The 23,385-nt window shown below is 33.9% G+C and overlaps 1 protein-coding gene across 1 annotated transcript in view; it reads right to left on the bottom strand.

The window, feature by feature from the left end:
* LOC129222843 (RNA polymerase I-specific transcription initiation factor RRN3-like) overlaps positions 1–23,330 on the bottom strand; it is a 50,526-nt gene extending 27,196 nt beyond the window's left edge. The window contains exons 1-6 of the mRNA XM_054857397.1: positions 23,138–23,330; positions 19,692–19,904; positions 8,831–8,920; positions 5,762–5,891; positions 5,579–5,672; positions 1,294–1,462 (exon numbers count right to left, since the gene is read on the bottom strand). Coding sequence (XP_054713372.1) covers positions 1,294–1,462; positions 5,579–5,672; positions 5,762–5,891; positions 8,831–8,920; positions 19,692–19,886 — 678 coding nt within the window. The 5' untranslated portion in view covers positions 19,887–19,904; positions 23,138–23,330. The remainder of the gene's footprint in view (positions 1–1,293; positions 1,463–5,578; positions 5,673–5,761; positions 5,892–8,830; positions 8,921–19,691; positions 19,905–23,137) is intronic.
* Positions 23,331–23,385: the final 55 nt, after the last annotated feature.

The raw sequence follows: 23,385 nt of genomic DNA, 5'->3' as shown, positions 1-23,385 counted from the left end.
CGAATCAATTGGATGAGTGGCACATTGTTTAAACTGGACAATTTTATTACATTGGGTTTAATTATTGGTAACTGCAATTGTCAAATTCAGCATCTAGACCGCTTCGGTACTTAGTTTTGGTGGCTGCATCTATGGAAAATATGTACTCACAATAGTTAAGTTGTGGGAAATGGCTGAAAATGATTTGCATTTTTAAACGAGCCCGCTATTGGGTATTTCGGATATTGGGTTAATTGTCTTAGAAGGTACATTTTAAGTTGTAGTCGGAAGTTATGTCCTCTAAACATTTATTTTTACATTTCGACAGACTGCGTGGCTTTGTTGAAACAGAAAACAGCTTGACCACCTATGAATAATTCCGTAACAATTTTATCTTGAAATGTCAGGAAGTAGTACTGAAAGGACAACTTCATGCTTTGAAGGTGTTTACATATTTAATCAAGCAAAGAATCCTTTGAAGGCTCCAAATTATTTTTCTTCGAAAAATCATTCAATAGAAAAACACTTAACCTTCCTCTTATCAACAGATTCAGCTCAAACTGGATTTCCTTTTTCAAAAATTGCAAAGTTAGTTTTATTATCATATATTGTGCTGTTATTCCCTTAGAAAGCCTCATTCCCTTCATTTTCATGAATAATAGCTGAAAACTACGAAAGTTTATCCAATCTCTTCATCATTGAAAACCTTGGTCAGTTGAACATTTTGTTTCACCAAAAGACGTAAAACTTCAGAACGTAAATCTAGCAATCATGAATGAGCTTCCCCACGAGATAACCATCTTACTTCTGTAAAGAGAAGCACGGAATGACGAAGGCTTAACAATTTTGTCACATAGTGTATTGCGAAAAATCTTAACTTTAATAGCAGTGACTCCAGGGGGTAACTATTCCTTTCATGCAGCAATTACTATTTTTGCCCCTACTAAATGAATCTTGTAGAATTTTCACACCCAAGAATTGATTAAAATGAAAAATTCTTGTTTTCAAATGCAAAAATTCATTATTTAAACATTTTCTCAATTGTGCTGAACTCATAAAAGTGTTTATTCTATGAAAGGATTTTTTTATAACCATATGCACATTTGATTTATAAAAAATGGTACAAAGATATTTTGACGGACCAAATTATTTTGCCCTATATCTAGATTTAAAATAAAGGAGCACACTAAATGTTAATAAACATATTTAGGATTTAGAACAGAAAATTTCTTGGAAACAAGTAACAATTAAACACAATGCTAATTTGAGCTTTATTTTAATAACATTAAATCAAATGAATTTTAATATACTTACATCAATATGGATTATCTTTTCTACAATACACAACAGTATAGTTAACCTTGTAGTTGGTAAATACGAACAGATATTCAAAAGATTTTCAACGTAACACAGCATAACATGCGTTGGAGATTTCATATAAGGGAATTTTTCTAATAGCATATTACCTAATTGGTAGCGTGACCTAAAGAATGAAATTACAAACATTGAATAAGGCAATATTTTACATTACATATATATATATATATATATATATATATACATACATACATACATACATATGATAATAGAACAAAGAAAATAGTAGCTGAAGCAAACAAATAATATTATTTTGCAATTATTATATTATTATGCTTCATCAGGATTACCAAAAACATAATTAAACCAGAATTGTTAATTTTTCAGGATATTATAGTAACATATCAATTTTGATTCAAAGTATGCATTGAAAATAAAATACAGTTTAATATTTTACCAAAATAGTGAAAAGAGTTCTCTTATTTCTTTTTTATTAGCTCTAAAAAATATGATAGTTTAATTTTAATACTTTTTCGATTTTTAGTTTATTTTTAGATTTAATACATTTTCTATTGTTTTTGCAAAACCTCATCACTCGGTATAAGTTAAGTTCAGATATGATAGTTAATCTACATTCATAATCCAAAGTACTAAGTTCTAGAAAATTTGTAAAAATGAAGGAAAATTAAAAATTTACATCATGTTGAAATAAAGTTCCCAACATTAGGGTAATAGCACTAGCACAAACCATAGAGAAACATTCCAAAGTACTACGAAAAATCTGAATTAAGGAAAATTCTTTGTTGGCTACGAGGCATGGAGAGCCTTTGAATGATAGCACATCTAACTAGCGAATTATCCCTCCTCCCCCCCCCCCCACTCAAAAAAAAAAAAAAAAAGACATTAGATCCAAAGATTTATCTTGGTTTAGATTCTTGACCAGTATCTATGGTCCAGTTACACACTGCTCATGGTCCACTTGTGGGTCTGCAGTCCACGAGCTAGAATCCACTGATCTACGAGATTATCCCCAAACCTCATTTTGCCACTGGATACATGCTCTGGCAGCATTTATGGGGAAAAAAAGAAGTTAACTAATACATGAGAGTACTAAAAAACTTGCTTCTACATCATAATCAATGTCTGATTTATAGAAAAATAAAAAAAGCTTTAAAAAAAATAAAAGAAGTGAATATTGTATACTGAATTATTTGGGGAAGGTGAGGTAGAATTGTACTACTTTTCTTTACAGCACTCTTTCATTCACAATCATTCATGCTTCCTACACTTGAAACCAAATGCTTGCTGTAGTACAAACATCAGCTTCACTTATTCCTTATGATAGTGTTGTTATTGCTTAGGTGGGAATTTTACGAATAAAACTGGACTTGCATTACTATTTGTTTGAAAACAAACTTTTCAATCTTGGAATTCCAGGGCTAGTCAATTGGAATTCTAGGGAGAAAGTCCCCCCCCCCGTACTATAATCAGAATGATAATTATTTTCAACACATAAATTTCTAGAAAAAAAGGTTCAATAAAGTTCTAGATGAAAAGCTTTAGGTGAATTTGGTTACAAATAAATGAAGAGCGTAGTTCACTATGCGTTAGGGTGCAGAGGATGTAGGAATTTCTAAATTGTGATGCATCACCAACCTTTCATGTGATTCTGCAATACATAAATTCTTCCACTAGGCATTTGTTTGAAAAGCTTCCAATAACTAATTCTTCAAACCATCATTTTTAAGTCAGAAAGGATAGATGCACTGCTATTTTAACATTGGGTTGAAAAAATTAGGGATTAAATGATAATGGTTGTGGATCGGACTTTTTTGTATGGAATATAAGCACGTGAGTTTGTATTTGGTGTGGTATCAATGCATCAATTTAGAGAACAATTCTTAACCAGGTAAATAATATGGGATATACACCAGTTTTTCGGGGCTCATCGATGCATCACTTAGTCATACTGTAAGTAACTATTTAAAGAAATGAACACTATGTACAGGGGTAGAAGTGGTTAACTTGTAACATATAGGACATTTTTCATGAAAAATATAGGACAAATATAGGACACGTTTTATGAATAATTTTGTTTGAAAAAGTAAGAAACACATAGTACATAGTTCATATTATCTAATTATTCTTGCAGCAATTATTATCAATGATTTCAATTAATCATACTGCATACAGTTTTTAAAAAAAAACTAAAATAAAAATTATAACCTAGAATAAGTTTCCTGAGTTCTTGAAAGAATAACTTATAAAAAAACTGTTTACTTACGTAAAATTTTTTTAAACAAAATTTAAACAATGTGACATCTATTTACACTTAATACAATTATTTACAATTATTAATTACTTATATTTTTGAAAAGCTTTTGTCAAACCTTTTTTTCTCCGTTTCATCTTTCACAAATTTGATATTTTTATTACCAGCATAAAAAGAATTTGCGAAGCTTCTGTCTGTTCAGCCATTTTTCATCCCTTGACTGCTACATGAATCAGACAGTGTAGAATCAATTTTTTCTTTTAAGTTTCACTATTTTTTTCTTTTTTTGAAGGTGCAGCAACTTCTTCTCTTGCCTCTGACTGTTATGTGTCTTTATAAGATTTTTCCATTACTTTTTGAATTTCGTATTTCGGGAATAAATTGTAATTATTTGTAATTTCGGGATTTTCTTGGTAATGCTTTCCCAATCACAGCATCTTAATTAACCTTAAAAATCTCATTATAGCGTCAATGTTTAAGAGGACCTTTCTTATGTCAGTATATTTTTTTTTACGAGAAAAATGTCTTTCAACATATGATACAAACTGAGAAGAAGGCAAAATGACTAAAATGAATTTCACCACTAAAAATTCTAAGTGTTTGTATTTAGAAAGCTGACTATATATTTATCATTTCAAAAATATTTTTCCAAAATGAATAATTGATTTCCAAGTACCATCAAATCTCTATTCCTCGAAAATTTTAATATTATGTACGTAAAGATTTTACTCCATCTGTTAGTTTGCCTAGAGAATTTTTTGTTAGTACTTAGGGCAATATATTGCCTAGATATTTTTCAGATGATGACGTAGCTTTGGAACATTCCTTTTTAATAAAGAGGATGCAACTTTTTTTAATTTCTGAAAAGCTTAATTTTCAATAACAAATTCTGCTAAAAATATAGCATTACAATAATGTAAACCAACTTTTGCAAGAAATTCAAATTTTGAAACCAGGAAGAGTTCACATCCTTTTTTCATTTTCTTTCTTTCTTTCTTTTTTTTTTTTTTTTTTTTTTTTTTTTTTTTTGCATAGTTACCTAAATTTAAGCATTTTAAATAGGCTTTTTTTTTTTTTTTTGTACATTTATATCAAATGAATCTTCCCCACATTTCGGTGTTCGTACTGATTCACTGACAAAGTATTTCATCAATAGTTAGGAGAAATTGTTATAAAATATGGATCATTGACGCTTTCTCTTAAAATAATTTTAAACATTGTCAAAAATACTCAACACCTAAAACAAAATTAAAACAGACTGGTTGTGCTACAGATTCCAAAAAAAAAAAAAATTATATACAAACATCTCGTTTTTAAGCAGTCTTGAGTTATTTGTTGTCAAGTTTTGAAATAATGTGTGAATCAAGTGAACTAAAGGTTTTTCCAAGGTCATTTTCTAAAAATATATACACCAAACTATGGGAATATAGGTCAATTGCTAAAAATATAGGACACTTTTGATGCTTTTTTTGAAAATATAGGATATATAGGACTACTTCTACCCCTGTATGTATGAATAGTATATTGCACATTAATCTTGCATAATATAGACGAACGCACGAACGGAGTTCGCAGAAAATTTTTGGCTCTTCTGAATTTTTTTAAAAACTGCTAATGTAATTTGAAAAAAAAAAAATTAAGGGAATTTTTAAATAATTCCAGTTTTATTCTGTTGAAGCCTTTTTTTTTTTTTTTTTGAAAGCCTTTTAAAGCACATGTGTGAAAAAAATAATGGTTTTGGCAGTTTTCTTCAGTTGATGAAAAATAAATAAACTATATGTTATTGTTAAAAAAAATGATTTAAAGCACTTTTTTTTTGTCTCTTTCATATTTGAATATAAATTTAATTTGTTATTCACAAGGGTGAATTAGGCAAAATAATTATTTGCAGAAAATTTTCCAGTTAGGATTTCTGTTTTCAGAAAGCTTTTCATTTTATCTAAGTCTGTTGCACATTTATAAATGAATAGAATATCGTAATTTTTAAAAATGCTTGCAACAATTACTTACAAAGGAACAATTTCAATTAGTCGCTTCAATAACCCATGAGCATTATTGAACATATTTTTTTCTTCTATTGTAATATCTTCATTATCACCTGAAACTAAATCAATATAAAAAAAGTTTATACTTATGGATTACGAGCTAGAAATTATATAATGTATAAATTTTACAGAAGAAAACCAAAAATACCTGCAGAGAAAATTTTGATGATCATAGACAACACGGATGTGAGCCATTTTGGATGTGCCGTAACGAGATTCAAAATCAATTCTTGATACTGTAGCACCATCTGCTCATTTTTCAAATACCATTTAAAATGCTGAAAGAAAATCCAGATTAGCACTTTATGAGTAAATTCATTTTCTATGAAAACTAAAAAGTAAAAAAAAACTTCCTGATAAAAGAAAAAAGTAAAGTAAAAGAAAAAAAAACTTTAAAACATGCAATTTTGATTTAAGAATTTATACCTTTTATCAAACTGAATTTTAGGCGCATCTTCTAAACATGTGGAAGTATTAGTAAATACCTTCATGCTGAGAAATACCAGGAAATATCCAACAGCTTTTAGCAAAAATACACAGATTACTGCAGGGGCGCCGACTTGAAAAAATTATTGGGGGGGGGGCTCAATGTCACCGGGGTCTAGGGAGTACGTTAAAGCACGGAGCCCCCCCCCCCCCCGAAAAAATTCAGATTTTTGTGCTTTGAAAATGCCAACTTATACATATTTTCTGGTGTGTATAATTTATACAAACAAACAGTATGTGACATGGCGTTTTCAAAGTAAAACAATCTAAAAATTGGTGCACAAATTTTCTGCTTCAATTCGATCATGTCATTTGCTTTAAATGAGGGACAATTTTACAGTTCCATTTTGTGGGGAGCCGTGAAGTGCCATAGCTAGACTACGGCGCATACAAGGTAGTGCACTTGACTTGCATGGAAAGGAACGCCCAGTGGCACCGATTTATAACAACTATTGGGGGGAGAGTGCCATAACGGGGACCTTGCCAGGGGAAATTTTTTAAATTTGAGATAAAAAAATAGTGAGTTTTAAAGTTTTTAAAGTATTTTATAGTCATATGATCAACATAAGAAACCCAAAAACTCGACTCTCGGTAAATCGACACTCTGAGAAACTCGACATGTCAACGCATTTTTTGGCTTTGAAAAAAAAAAAAAAACACGCATGATATTTTCATAAATAGCTAATTTAATTTACATTAATAATTATGCTTTTAGTCTATTACAGAGCAGTGAATATATAGCTCTGAAAAGAGTGAAATGATATTTAAATAAATCTAATTTATCATTAAAAGAATAAAGCATAAAAGATTACAGTCGCACTTTGATTACTCTAAGTGAAATAACTAATTTAAGCTTGCTTTGAATAAGGCTCAGAGTTCATTTAATAAAAATAATGTCTCAAAATTAATTCTTTAATAGAGTTTGAAAAGATAATACAGATTACTTTATTAACTCTAATAATTGAAAAAAACTATCACGCCTAGCCATTTAATGTACAAATCAAACCCTGATATATTTTTTCCAAATCAGCAACGCAGATGAGAGCGCCGCCGGCGACAGACTTACCCGGAGGTTCGCGCAGAGGGACAAATTCTATGAGTACTGTCAGCACTGTAACACTATCATTATTCACACCACTCGTTTTCAATTAACCCATTTACTACCCTAATAGTTATTTGTTTTAATTCATTACTGAATGTATTTTACAATGTAGCTATCTTCAAACAAGGAAAGTTAAAAATACCAATGTAATTTTGTGATTTTAGAAATCATAATATGACAAATATAATGTTCTTAAATTATTGAGGGGGCTCTGCTCCCCAAAACAAACTATTGAGGGGGCTCGGGCCCCCTCAAGCCCTATGGAGTCAGCGCCACTGGATTACTGAATACGTGTGTTTTGGGGTTTCCAGGAAACCCCTTTTTAATTCAAAATTGTGAGCTTTTGGATGTAAAGAATCTGGTAAAAGCTTTTATCCAGCTTTTAATGGATGTCTTTACATCCAAAAGCTCACAACTTAGAACTGAAAAAAATGAGTTCCTGAAAACCCCCAAACATGTGTATTCAGCTATCTGTTAATTTATGCTAAAACGTTCAGATATTTCCTGTTATGTAGAACTATTGTTTTTTTAAGCTCTACATGATTCCTCATTTTATGCAATTTAGCAATAAAAAATTAGTTTCCAGAAAAAAACATGATGTAATATGGATACTAGATTAAATTTTACACTTACATCAATTTTAAGTTTTTTCTTTTCAAGTATTTTGTGATTTTGAAGCTATGAAAAACTGCAGTAGTGTTAGCCTAGCAGTATGAAATTTGAATGAAAATTCACCCTCAGAGGAGTTGTTTTTCTGGGGACAAAATTCAAAAGTTTTCCTGTTTTAAAACTGAATTTTGTTAATTAAATCTTAAATAATAAACACTATCATCATTATTGGTAATGACAGGGCTCGAAAATTAAATTGCCCAACATGCAAATTTTAAATTTAGTATTTTTAATTTTAATGACTTATTATGTACTATTTATTTACTTTTTTTATGTTGTATATTGAAATAATTCTTGATTCAGATATAAAGCTGTGAAATTAATTTTTTGTGTGATTAATGCTAGACAACAAACGCAAATGTTTTCATTATTACACCTTGAAAAAAATTTATAAAAATTATAAATATTTAAAAAAACTGGGCATATAAAAGTTTATTTGGGCATGTACCTTTTAGACAAACATGCCCGGTAGGACATGTAAAGTTTTAAAGATTTTTCTAGTTCTGGTTACTGACGGATAACCTGTCACTGATTTTTTTTTTTTTTTATTTTTTTTTTATTTTATGTGCATCCAGAGCTTTATTTGCAAAGGAGCTGAGCTTCTGCACTTTCTTTTTCGCCTAGTATTTCCTTTAAATTTATTTATTTTCCTCCCTTTTTTTCTTTATTGCAAATTAAAAGGAAACTTTTTAAAGCATTTTATGTTTACACAAGGTGATAAAAAAAATATTAACTCTAACAAAAACTTTCAATTTGCATTTTTTCTAAAATTACAGATTAGGAAATAGTAGGGGAAAAAAATAAGAATAAATAAATAAAATGCAATAAATGAATAAAACAAATGTCATTTATTCTAATTGAATGCAAAGAGTTATTTTATTTATTATTTTTTTTAAATCCTGGCAACTGCTATTTATATCAGCTAGTATCCACACAAACATATAAATGAGATTTTCATACCAATAAAGCAACTGTGATAGATTCATTTTCTCGATCCAGAACCACTATATTTTCTTTGAATTCCAGTATCCATTTCAAAAGTAGAGAATCCTTAAGAAAAGTAAATGAATACATACATGAATAATACAAAAAGTTAGTCTACAAATCAATTTGCGCAGTTGTTACAAAAGATACAAGATTTTTAATCAAAATTATTTTAATTCCCTTTTAATAAAATTTAAAAACAGCTAAGAAAATTAAATATACACTTATTAATTACACACATGTAGTTCTAAAATAATGAGATTTCATTAATTTTTTATTGGATGAGCAACATCAAATTATTTTTAAACTTTCATTTAGACTTTAACATCCACATACTCAATAACATTCCAAGGAAAAAATCCAGTAGATTTTTTTTCTATCAATCGAAGTACTATCATCAGATAAATAAAATAAATAAATATCTTTGTGCTGAATAGTAAAGTCAGACCAAACAACGTAAGTAGAAGCACAAATTTGTAAATTACAGCAGACACGTGTTTCAGCGTTACAGGGAACGCCTTTTTCAATGCAAAAATAATGAGCTTATGGATGAAAAGACATCCGACAAAAGCCAAGAGCAGATAAGCAAGCAGCTTAAAAGATAAAAACAGCGGATTAGCCAAACACCAATGACAAAGTTATAAACCGATCAGGAACCAATAGGAATGCAAGCAAAGGTCAGGAGCTTTCGCTTAGGTACGAACCCAGAAAGAAAGAATTCAATTGGACAAGGATTAAGCCGAAGCTTAAACAAAAAGAAAAGAAATTGTCAGTAACCGTGAACCGCAAGAAAGGAAAAGCAGAATGGAAAACCATGAAATAAGATAAACAGAAACAAAAAATATTCGAAAAAAGGAAAAATAAAGATAAATAGAAGAAAATTGGGGGGGGGGGGGGGTGTCAATCAAGACAAAAAGGCAAAAAAAAAACAAACAAAGGAAGATAGATAAAAATGAGTGGGGGAGAAAAAAAAAAGAGGGGGGGGGGAATGGGGAAAGGACAGTATTAAAGATATGGGAGCCAAATGTTAGAAAAATATGGAACTGCACTAAGATCGTTAACTAAGTTAGAACTGTTCCTCAAAATATGAAAGGATTTTATTTACCATTAAAAATTCTGTTGAGTTTGTTAAAAAAATTCATAGTTTCGTTCCAAATAATTCTTTTATGGCTTCTTTTGATGTTAACTCTTTATTTACGAACGTTCCCGTCGAGGGTTCATTGTTATGCCTTCGTAGAAGACTTTCTGAATTTCATTTCACCAATACGGAAATTGAGGATTTAATTTTCCTTACCCGTACTTGTCTTAAACAATGTTCTTTTGTTTTTAATGGGAATTTTTATATTATGTTAGATGGTCTGACTATGGGTAACCCACTTAGCCCCATTCTTAGTGATATTTACATGCATTATTTTGAGGTTAAGCTGTTCCAAAAACTGCAGTTCCAATTTTATGTTCGGTATGTTGATGATTGTTTTGTTCTAATGAACCAGAATCAGTTTGAGAGTGATGAGGTTTTATCTATTTTAAACTCCATTGATCCTCATATTCAGTTTTCTTGTGAGAAAGAACGGAATAATTGCATTTCATTTCTTGATGTACTTGTTTCTCGTACAGAAATTGGTTTTGAAACTACTGTTTATCACAAACCTTTTGCTGTCTCTTTACCTCCTCATAGACTATCGTCTCATCCTCCAAATCAAAAATATTCTGCTTTCAATTCTTTTGTTTATCGCGCAATTAATATTTGTTCTTCGTCGGAACTTCTTAAAGTTGAACTTAATTATCTTAAAGCTGTGGCAATTGATAGAGACTAGTGATGGGCATAATCGAGATCTTTTGATAATCGAGATCTCGGGAATCGAGTACTTCTGATAATCGAGTGATTGATAATCGAGATCTTTTCAAGTCGATCACTCGAGTGATTGATAATCGAGATCTTTTGAATTCGATAACTCGAGCGATTGACTTCTCGAGATCTTTGGAATCGAGTACTCGAGCGATTGACTTCTCGAGATCTTTGGAATCGAGTACTCGAGCGATTGACTTCTCGAGATCTTTGGAATCGAGTACTCGAGCAATTGACTTCTCGAGATCTTTTGAATCGAGTACTCGAGCAATGGACTTCTCGAGATCTTTTAAATCGAGATCTCGAGATCTTTTAAATCGAGATCTCGAGATGTTTTAAATCGAGATCTCGAGATGTTTTAAATCGAGATCTCGAGATGTTTCAAATCGAGATCTCGAGACGTTTGAATCGAGTACTCAAGTAGTTCATTTTCTGAGCTTTTCCAGAATTGAGTAGACTGCTACAGGGGCGCCCCACTATAAGGGGGAGGGGGCATGATGCGGCCTGCGCCATTGGCCGGTTTTTTCAGAGTGTTTTTTATCTCATTTTCGGGTGGGGTGGGGGCATGGCGCAGCCTGTGCCATTAAAATTTTTAGGGCTGGGTTTTTGAGAGGGTTCTTTAAATCTCATTTTCGGGAGGGGGTGGGGGGTCCATGGCGCTGCCTGCGAAACCGAAATTTCTATAAAAGTGGTTTTTTTGAGAGGGTTTTTTAAATCGCATTTTGGGAGGGGGGAGCTCTTTCTAGATGGATGCTCCGTAACATTTGAGAGGGTGCACCATCGCCCTGCGAAGGGGGGGGGGGTGGATACCTTTGACTTTTGGAACAGTTGAATTCCCGAGTTGTATTGGCAGGGGTGCGCTCGAAATAGGAATGTGCCATCAAGCCTATCATTTAGGGGTATAATAAGGGGCGAACCCCCCTGGCTTTTAGAAGTTATTGTACTCATATAAATGAAATTCTTACTCTTATTCGGCATAATATGCAACTCGTAGGATACTTTTTAATCCCTCCTCCTCTCTTGTAAAGTTCGAAATAACGGCCTGCCCCCCTCCCCCAATTCCTTGAAAAAATCTAGTTTTTACGTTTCAGTGGGTCTAGTTTTTTTGTTGTTTTCCGATAAAATGAGCAGATACACCCTTGCCCCCCTACCCTCCGGAAAAGTTCGAAACGCAAGACTGTTTTAGGGGGTCAATTTGATAGATTTTAGTCTTCATTTAGGGGTCGCAATCCTTGGGGGATGCTGGTTCGACGAGATTCCCTGTTAGCTTGTCAGAAACTAGGAGTTCGGTATTTGGGCGACCCGGCTCGGACTAGTATAAACTTTTATAGGTTTATTGGTAGCGGCTAGAAAACTGGCAATGTGCCCTTGACTGTTGGTAGCCCTCAGGGGACGCCCGGGTAGCGATTGAAATGGTATCACCCCCTCCCCCTTTCATTTCAATTTCTGTAACGGATTGATTTCTCTTTTTTTTTTTTCTTTTTTTTACATTCATTTTGAGTGATTTATTCGAACGGTCATGTATTTAAACTAATGATTCTCAGATATCACGTGGTTATTTCAAATGGTTTCGGGCACTCAAACACAAAGTTAATATTGTAAACAAGTAGGGGAATCGTTGCTCTCTCTGCGCAAAAGGACTCATTTATTCTTATTTATTGCTTTGCTTTTTTTTATGTTCTTGTTATTAGTGGAATTATATTTATCTGACTGATACATGCGGAGGGCGGGTAAAATATTTCTGACTGCGTTTTCCATCAGATTGGGATTCCCGGCGCATTGAAAGTTATAAGTGTGGCTTGAATTGCATTGAAGTTCATGATTATTTTTTTTCTTTCTTGATTCGCTCTTTGTTATTTTTCTTTTTCATTCGCTGACTTGGGAAATATGTAATAACAGTATAAAAGTGTAGGGAGTAAAGTTGAAATATTTCTGAGTGCATTAAAAAGAAATATGGAAGTTTGTCGTGTGGAATTAATATTAGCTTCCACTCTTTGGCCCATTTTTTTAAAAATAAAAATAACATTTTATACAGATTTTTTTTTTCTTTCAAATTCCATACGTAAGATATTTATGACTTTTATGCGTAGCATTTATTTTCGCGTGCGTAGTTGAATTTAAATGTTTTTCTTGTTTTACTCGCTTCTGTTTAAGTCATATTCCTTATATTTTCAATGTGATATTCCTTATATTTTCATAAATGTTGATTAGTATATTATTCACTCAACTTAAAAATTTGGAGTCAATTGATGTGCTGATTTTATGAGATTTATTTATTTATTTATTTAATGTAAAGTTGAGGCAAAACTGCTGAAAATGCTTTGGCTCGCGACGGTCCATTTCGGAACTTAGTTTCATAGCTGCGCTTGATTTTCCGTGCGTTGGTCCTCAAAAAGGTTTAAATTGATTACCAACTTTCTCTAAAAAGCAGATTACGTATCCGGTTTTCAAATCATCCGAGACGCTCGATAACCGAACATTCGACAACAAGCAATATATTAAACAAGGATCCCCCACGATTGAGAGGGCAGAGGGGGGGGGGGGGGGGGTTCATGGCTCAGACCATGCCATTGAAGTTTTGAAGAGGAGAGGGTAACTTATAAGAAGGCATTTAGTCTTATTTTATGGGGCTCTCGTTCGGTTCTCCGTCGCATTTGAGAGATGAATGTCATCGCCAGGGGGGGGGATGGGCACCACTGCATTTTAAACACATTGCGTTTAAACGTTTTAACATGACTGTCACAGCGTTAACAATCGTTTTAAAACCTTTATCTCAACAAAGTGTGCTCTCTGAGTAACCCCATTTGAAAAAAAGCACTTGAGAAGCTATTATTTGATTCTGAAACTTTAGAGAATGACAGGGGTGTCCGTCCGTCCCTGTGAGCAATGGCACACATCTTATGAAAATTTCTCCCTCCCCCCTCTCCCTAAGAAACAATAATCCGAAAAAGACCTAAGACCACCTTAAATTTTCAATTACACTACTGGTTACTTACTGGTTCAATATATTTTTAAGTTTAACAATTCTCAAGTTTAAACGTGCTAGTGTCGCCCAAAGACCCGCCCATATTATCGTTATCCCTCACTTTTTAATAAAAATTGAACATATTTGATCTTAATAATTGTCAAGTTCAAAACAGTATGGAAAGCGTTTCTCTACCCTTTGTTTCAAGATTTCACTACCGGATCACTAAAGGGCCGGATACAGAAAACCATTTTTTGGGGGGAGAGGGGGCTCATGTTGAAGGAAAGCCCCCACCCCCACGCCCATGAACGAAATTCCCGTTTTTGGTACGAAAAATGTCTGAATCTGTTTGGGAGTCAATAAAGCACCAAATCGGTCAGGAATAAGGCACCTGATTGGGAATAAACGTTGCGAATTAATTTCATGAGCAATGAAACGAAGTAGTAGTTCAAATATTTACTTTGAAAAATAATTAATGAGATGAAAAGATACTGTCATTGTTGACATTTTATGCATGAAGTGTTTGAACACAATGTGTACGGATACTGTTGTCGACAGTTTAGGGTGGGGGGACATGACCCCCATGATTTTCCCGTTGTATCCGCCACTCACACAACACACACCCCTCCATAAATCCGCTCATATGATAATAAACGATTTTCGTTCGAAAAATATCGTTTGATTATTAAGGAATCTCTTAATTATCGAAAATTCGACGCCAAACATTCAACTATAACCCCATTCGAATAAAGCAAGCGAAAAGCATTCATTGTATTTTAAAATCATTCCAAATCTATCCATCCCAAGAGCGAAGGCGCACCACCTATGAAGCTCTTCCCCAAGAGCAACACCCCCAAATGAGACAAAATCCCCTAAAAATTACAATCCCGCAGTTTGCGTCAAAACTCCCCCCCCCCCCTCCCCTCTTATTTGCACCCATAGGAAGGAATTACACAAGAAGTAAACCACTTGTTTTATTAAGGAATAAGTAAATACCTTAGTGCCGAGAAGTAACGTAACATGAAATAACAAACGTTTTGTATCCCAAATATACAGAGTACTGCTGAAACGTGCTTTGGAGTTTTTAAGGTACCCTTTTTTCAACAAAATAGTAAGCTTTTGCGTGCAAGGAGCCATTCATTAGTTACGTAAGGATGATTTTGGCATTTTTTTGACCCCCCTCCCACCATGTAAAAGTATGTAAGATTTTTCAAACCGCTCCCCCTATTCTTAGGTAAGATTGATTCCATTCCGTTTTTCAAAACAATAAAATAACGAATCTAACATCACTGGGAATCGAAATTAAATTCACTATTATTAAATTAATCCTTTTTGTGTAATGAAATATTTACTAAAAAATTGGAATCTGGACTGAATGTTTTTTCGACATTTTTTTTTTTTTTGTGTATGATGCGATAATTATTAAAAATAAAACATGCTATGCATAGTGCGATTCTTTTATCATGTTTTACACGATTCATTCTTCGTAAAACAAATAAAAAACAGCTCATCCTAATAAGTTTTTTATTTTCCAAACGCAAATAAAATATATAATTCCCGTCAAACCACTTGACTGCACAATTTCAAATGTAAAACATCAACTTGGAAAATATTGCGTGAGAATGGGTTTGAAGCTCCCCTCCCTCTCGGGACCCTTACGTAATTAATGAATGGTCCCTAAAGACATCCAGTAATGTCCTTACATCCACAATCTCACTATTTTGCGTTGAAAAAAGGGTTCCTTGAAACCCCGAAACACGTGTCTGCAGTAATCTGTATAGTTGGGCTCTAAAACGTTTGTTGTTGCCTGTTACACTTGTATCATTACCTAATGGTATAGTCGAAGATGGACGTAAGGGGGAAAGACTTCCCTCAGGTTTTCAACTTAAGTATTCCACCTTTTTACCTGAAATATAAATTTAATTTTAATGCCTCTCAAGTTGGAACCTTATTAGCGCGCCCACTTCCACCAAACATATCATTAGACTACCAAAGCATCCCAAATAATCATTTGATAATCAAGCATTCGACAGCATACATTCAATTATAACACTATTCGAATGAAGCATCATTAACTTTTCAAAGCTAGCCCTCTGACCCCCCTAAATGACGGATCCGCCCCTGCAACTGAAACTCTTCAGAAGCAGAGGTGCCCACCCGCCCTGAGGACAAGGGCACCCCCCTCAATATCGCATAGACCAACCCCACCGCCGAAAAAAAGCGAAAAATATCCCTCAAAACACCCCCCCCCCCTCAAAAAGGACATTCCCTAAAAAAGATTAACGTCCATTGAGAATTTCAATGGCGCAGTCTGCGCTATGACCCACCTCCCCTGTGGGCACCTCAGCTCAACCCGTCACTCCAAATTTTTCTGGGGGAAGGGTTAAAGAGTCTCAATGCATATCTTTTCGGAAGGCAACAAAAACAATGACCATTCATAAATAAAATCATTAACTTTTCAAAGCCAGGCCTCTGACCCCCTAAATGACGGATCCACCCCTGCAATTGAATCACTTCAGAAGCAGGGGTGCCCCCTGACGTTAGGGCGCACCCCCTCAATATCACAGAGCCCCCCGAAAAATAAGAAAAATACCCCTTAAAACACCCCTTCTCCCTAAAAATGTCAATGGCGCAGTCTGCGCCACGATCCCCATCTTCCAAGGTGGGCACCCCTGTCAGAAGTCAACTGTATTGAGAGGTTCATTCGATTCTCAAATCGATCAAAAATTACACTGCTCGAGTGATTGAGATCTCGAGAACTCAACATCTCGAGAACTCAACATCTCGAGAAGTTCAAAGCGAGAACTCGAGCAGTTGATCGCTCGATCACTCGGAAAGGACAAACGAGAACTCGAGCAGTTGATCGCTCGAGTACTCGGAAAGTGATAATCGAGAACTCGAGCAGTCCATCGCTCGAGAACTCGGAAAGTGATAATCGAGAACTCGAGAACTCGAAAAGTGATAATCGAGAACTCATGATAATCGAGTTCTCGAATGATTTTGAATAATCGAGTGATTCGATTATGAGTACTCGATTATGCCCATCACTAATAGAGACTATCCGCCAACTTTGATTGATTCCATTTATAAAAAACTTTCAAATAAATCCCAAACTAATGTTCTTAACCGAACCTTCATCAGAAAGAATTTGGTTGTTTTGCCATTCTTTCCATCTGTAAGCTATCAGGTTGCTAAGATTCTAAAACGTTTCCAATTCCAGGTGGTGTTCTCTCCTATTAATAAACTTTCATTCTCTTCTCTTAAAGATCCTATTCACCCTCTTAATTGTTGTGGAATTTATAGAATTAATTGTAGTTGTAAACTTGCCTATATTGGACAGACTCGGCGTGCTTTAAAAATTCGCTTGAAAGAGCATCAAAATTATGTGAAAAAACAACAATTAAATAAGTCTAGTATTGCTCAACATTGTTGGGATTCTAATCACTCTTTTGATTTTAACTCTTTTCAGATTATCCAAAAATGCCCCAATTCATCAGATCTTGACTTTTGGGAATCCTTTCATATTTTGAGGAACAGTTCTAACTTAGTTAACGATCTTAGTGCAGTTCCATATTTTTCTAACATTTGGCTCCCATATCTTTAATACTGTCCTTTCCCCATTCCCCCCCCCCTCTTTTTTTTTCTCCCCCACTCATTTTTATCTATCTTCCTTTGTTTGTTTTTTTTTTGCCTTTTTGTCTTGATTGACACCCCCCCCCCCCCAATTTTCTTCTATTTATCTTTATTTTTCCTTTTTTCGAATATTTTTTGTTTCTGTTTATCTTATTTCATGGTTTTCCATTCTGCTTTTCCTTTCTTGCGGTTCACGGTTACTGACAATTTCTTTTCTTTTTGTTTAAGCTTCGGCTTAATCCTTGTCCAATTGAATTCTTTCTTTCTGGGTTCGTACCTAAGCGAAAGCTCCTGACCTTTGCTTGCATTCCTATTGGTTCCTGATCGGTTTATAACTTTGTCATTGGTGTTTGGCTAATCCGCTGTTTTTATCTTTTAAGCTGCTTGCTTATCTGCTCTTGGCTTTTGTCGGATGTCTTTTCATCCATAAGCTCATTATTTTTGCATTGAAAAAGGCGTTCCCTGTAACGCCGAAACACGTGTCTGCTGTAATTTACAAATTTGTGCTTCTACTTACGTTGTTTGGTCTGACTTTACTATCATCAGGTTCATGATTTCAAATTTTTCAAGCCGGGGGGGTCAAAAAGTAATATACCTGATGAAAAGTATGCTAAAAAAATTATATGCCAATACATTTAATTTCTCAAAGGTAGGGGAGGTCAATTTCCCCACTCACCAATTAACTGGAACATGAAACAGGAGACTAAAACTTAACTTAATCTTTACTAATAAAGCTGAAAATCTCTCTGTCTGTCTGTCTCAATCTCTGTGACGCGCATAGCGCTTAGACCGTTCGGCCGATTTTCATGAAATTTGGCACAAAGTTAGTTTGTAGCATAGAGGTGTGCACCTCAAAACGATTTTTCGAAAATTCGATGTGGTTCTTTTTCTATTCCAATTTTAAGAACAAAATTATCATAAGATGGACGAATAAATTACGAAATTATCATAACGTGGAACCGTAACATGGGCACAAGCCAATTGGCGAGAAAATTTACCATACATTGTTTGTAAATATACAGGCTAACCAAAAGACCTTTTAATTTTCTATTACGAGCAAAGCCATGCTTTTTTTTTTCAATCAAACTTATTTAGCATTGATCAATGACGTAGCTAGGGTATCATTTTGGTGGGAGTTCAATATTTTTCCTTCCCAAATTTGAATTTTCAACAACAAAAGGAATTATGTTTGAAAAACGAATATTTTCATTTGTGAATGTCCTTCATCATTTCAGAGATGGTACAGACTCCATGCCCTGACGCTCTGTTAAGACGCATTGGACTTTTTTAGAGCACACTTGTGGGTACTAAAGGATAGTTGCTAATTGGGATATGACTTTTTAGTACTCTACCCCAATTGATGTATGGAATTCCAGGAAATTACTAATTAATTAATAAAGCAGTAATTTCTAAAAGCATTCTGTTTTCTATTTGACATTAAAGTTTTACTTTTAGAGGAATAAAATCAAACCTGAGGGATTGGCACCTTACTATCCAGAATTCCCACAGGACTAAATTCGGCATGCGATTCGAAATGCTAGTGGCAACCTTGCTTGAAAAAGTGGGGACCCAAAAAAATTTCACGCTTTGGCTTAAAACAGAGTTTAAAATACATTATGAAGCACATTGGAGTAGTACATTTCATCACACATTGGCTCACCAGGAGCAGGTTCAACTTCAGAGGTTCCTACACAATCAGTGTTAATTCTTTTCTGCATCAGCTTGGCAACAAATAGGAGTTGTTAATATTTTGCATGCTTTGGCCCTATTTATAACATATTAATATTCCTCTTACATTTAGTTTTTCTCCTCCAAATTCAGATCTCAGAAGCTTACAAAAAATATCGCTTTGATATACCATTATCATTCTCTATGTTTACTATATTTTTATAGATGTAAGAAAATGTCTAAAAAAAGTTATGCATTTAAGAAGCTTTGCTTCTAGCATGCGTACATGAACAGGCGAACTCATTCTTTTGCAGAGGTGCCCACATAGGGGGGTACATGGGGCAGACTGTGCTATTGAAATTTTTAGGGAGAGGATGTTTTGAGGGGTATTTTTCTCTTTTGGGGGGCATTCTTGCTTTGGGGGAAGGGGGGGTCTTCTTGATATTTGGGGGAAGATGCACCCTGTCTTTTGAGTTGTGAATAAACACTGATTATATATTAACTGTAAAAGGAAGCAGTGTGGGGTTCACATCATATTTTTTCAAGTTGCTGCTTTACAATCAAATATTCGGCATGTGGCCTAACTTTTGACCGAATATCTGGTATTTGGTCAAATTACTGAAAAATATACATAATACAATTCAGAATTAAAGAAAGAAGAAGTAAGAATTACAGGAAGTAAATACAATCAACACAAACCAAAACAGAATATTTTTCTTTACCTGCGTTGAAGGAGATAAAATAGTTTTAGATATTAAATTTGCTTTTATGATTGGAGAAGCCTCTGCATTTCCTTGCAAATATTCAATTACACTCCCTTGTTCTTCAGGAAGGTTGAATTTCACGTGAGAAGTCTTGGCAGAATTTGGTGTGCTGTGCATCGAATTTTTTAAAATTGGAGTTAATACTAGAGCCATATTATTGATTACCAAAGACTAAAAAAGAAGAGAAAGGATTATTATTAGAAAAAATTTACATTTAAAAAATGTGCATCATTCTTTCAAACATCATTTCATGTAACGAAATGGTTCACTGATTTTTAAATAGTTTAGTTTGGTTCAATTCAAAACAGATAAAATACAATCAAGAACACTTTTTTTTCTGCATATTTTGACATTTAATAATCTGGGGGGGGGGATTCAGAGTTTAAGTACTTGCATCCTCTTGGATGGGCTTGTTAATCTGTCTCATTCCAATTAAAACTTTCTCGAAAAATAGAAAAAAAAAGGAAATCTATAAAAATACAGAAAACTTTCACCCAGAATAAAAATTTAAAATATTTGGAATTTTTTTCAGGATTGAAGTATTAAAATTTTTCATGAACTTGTAAATTCATTTTGTTGTTTACCAGTTGCGGTTCATGGTTTAATTTGGCGGGTGGGCCCGCTGTTATCGGGGCACCCCGATGGAGGTCATTGTGGCCTCCCAAAACAGTCTTTATTTGTCAAATTTCGAGTCCATATAGCTGTTTAGGCCTAATGTATCTTGTAATTACATTTAAATATATGTGCATGTTCATTTTTTATCATTCGGTAAAGTTTGGAGTTTCATTTTATGAATTGAGAACTTAACCACTCTCCTCCCAAAAGTTTCAGTTCGGGTTGCCTCTGACAATTGTATAAAGTTTTCACACAAAAAAAAAGGAAAACAGATAAAATGAAGAGAACTAAGGTGGGCGTACCAAATAATAAGACCCCCTCTTTTTCCCATGCAGGGTAGGAAAATTAGATTGTGACTGGGATCATGCAACAGCATTAACTTTCACTTTAACATGCTTCGTTTATATCAAATTACGAAACTGGTAACTAATTTTTCTAGAAACACGCAATTTACTTAATTACCAATATATTATTTTTATAAGAAATATAAATTACTTTTAATTGAGTAATAATTTAGGTTTGCTCAGCGTTAGAATACTCTAGCGTAAAAGAGGCATGACAATAAGCCCAACACGATTAAGACTTATTACTTGAACCAAATATCATAGCTTATAAGAAAATTGAAAAAACCTCACCCAATGAAGACTATTTTAGGAACAGCTTTTAATTCAAAAATATAATCTTAACTCTTATTATACTAGCCCGACACTGAAAACCATCTGAACCTAAATTCAAACTGAAACTTAAAAAATGGCAAACTCCTTTTCGAAAATAAAATCTCCATTCAGAAATTTTGAGAATGTGCTCTTAGTTCCATAAAGAAAAATAAACATACAGTAAAACCTGTAAAGTTGACCACCTTTGTAAGTTGACCACCTGCCTATGTTGACCGCTTTTGTCGGGAACGGAATTGGACCTATCTCATATAATGAAGGAAAACCTCTGTAACTTGACCACCTCTCTATCTTGACCACCTGTCTATCTTGACCACTAATGTAAACCAAATTTGGTTTGGAGTATTGTAAAAAACCCTTTGTAAGTTGACCACTTGTTTTTTTTTTAACTTAATCAAGCAAATTATTTTCTTTTATTATTATTTTTTTTTATAGTTTTTCAAGAATAATTTTGATGCTTTAGACCAGCATTTTACCAACTAAATAAAACAGCAGCATAAAACTTATGCTGCTCTTTATTCTCCGAAGTTTTTCTTTTGTTGTTCTATTTGAGATTGCTTTTTGTACTCTCCGTTCAATGAAAACAGAAAACTGGTGTCAGTAGAAAAAGTACAAAGTCTTTTCTTCCAGTAGCAATATTTTGAGGCAACACTGGAATTGTGCTAAAGAGAAAAGTTACTTATTTCTGGTGCAAGAGATTAAGAGATAGGAGATTTTCATTTTCAACTGCCTTTATGAACTAGGAGAGTCCAGCTTGTTGCTCTTTGTGTAAAAGTTGTACATAAAATGGTTTCAAAAAGAAAGTTAGTTGAACTTGAGATTGATAAAAGTATGATTAAAATTATATGAAAAGGTAGAAAGTCGGCGAAAATTAGCTGACACATACGGAATTTCTAAAACTAGTGTCTAATTTAGTAAAAAACGAGTAAAAAAGCAAAAATATTTGAATAACATTTTAAATTATTGTTTCAAAGTAATGTTAAACAATAAAGTGAGTTAAACAGAAAGAGTAAGTACCAATTATTCCAGAAATGAATACATGGTCCATGGTGCAAGAAATGACAAAAAAATAAAAAAAAAAATCATTACCACCCTTTATAAGTTGACCACCTGTCTAAGTTGACCACCAAAGTACTGCACCACAAGCGGTCAACTTACACAGGTTTCACTGTATTAAAATGGGCATCCCATGCAATAAAATGAGTAGGAACCCAAAATATTGTAAACCCCAATACTTGATAGTAGCAGCAGTTTAAGATTAAAGAAAAGGAAAAAATAGATTAAATCAAAAGAGAGAGAGAGAGAAAGCGATGAGAGAGCTTTTCCTTTCTACGTGGGGTGGGCTCCGAAATTTTTGCCCTTTGCCTCACTGAAACATCGTATAAGCGACGCGAAAGGAGACACATTCCTCCCGCTGCTTCTACTATTGCATGAAGATATTTTTCGAAGGGGCAAGAAGGGAGCCGGCCCATACACATTGTTTGGGTTGACGTTGCTTGTCGTTTTCGTAATGCTCGCAGTTGGTTTTAGTTGCGGGTCGCCGTTGAAATGGCCTGAAGGATCATTCTTAAAGCGCTGTCACTAGTAAACAGAAAATAAACTTTTTTTTTTTATATTAGTGATTAGCAGAGTGCTAGAAATTTAAAATCAGTTTCATGCCTGATTTTATTTAAAACTGAAACACAAAAAGACATTTTTAAATAATCTAATTATGCACTATTTTTCCGGGTGGGCCCAGCCCATAGTGACGAGCCGCCACTGTTGTTTACCCCAGAAGTATGTCTCCCGGTGCGCCCCCTTGCAGCAATGCTCCTGGGTTTAATAGATTATACATAATTTAAAATATTGAGGAAATTTCAAAAATAAAACCTTTTTTCCCCGTAAAGTCTATGTTGGGGTGCAACCAGGGCTGACCGCAATATTAATTCTGACAACGTCTGACAAGCAGGCATGTATGTGCTTCGTTTCGACTATTTTGCCCAAAAATTTGCAAACGCTCCAAATGTTCCGAGTTATGACAATGCCCTTCATATTTGTGTCAATTCAGAAAAAGCCTAGCAATTAACGAAATGTTCTGAATTTTATGTTTTCAAAAGCATTAGAAGTCTCACTTACCAAGAGCAAGGAGAATTACAGATGATTTTGTGTGATAGTAACCAGATGATTTATTCACAAAACAGTAAAATAGAAAGTTCTCTATTTACTAATATGACATTTAATGTCACATTTTGAAAATATATTTTGTTTTTCTCATAAGATTGACACATACGAACACATGTTTGAACACGACACGAACAAAGTAGTAAGGAACGATAGAAGAAGTTGCAGTGTGTACAAGGGCGCACGACCGAGAGCGACCGGTA

Source organism: Uloborus diversus, chromosome 1, assembly GCF_026930045.1.
Source record: "Uloborus diversus isolate 005 chromosome 1, Udiv.v.3.1, whole genome shotgun sequence".
NCBI classification, from domain to species: Eukaryota; Metazoa; Arthropoda; class Arachnida; order Araneae; family Uloboridae; genus Uloborus; species Uloborus diversus.
This window is presented reverse-complemented; position numbering and strand designations above follow the sequence as displayed.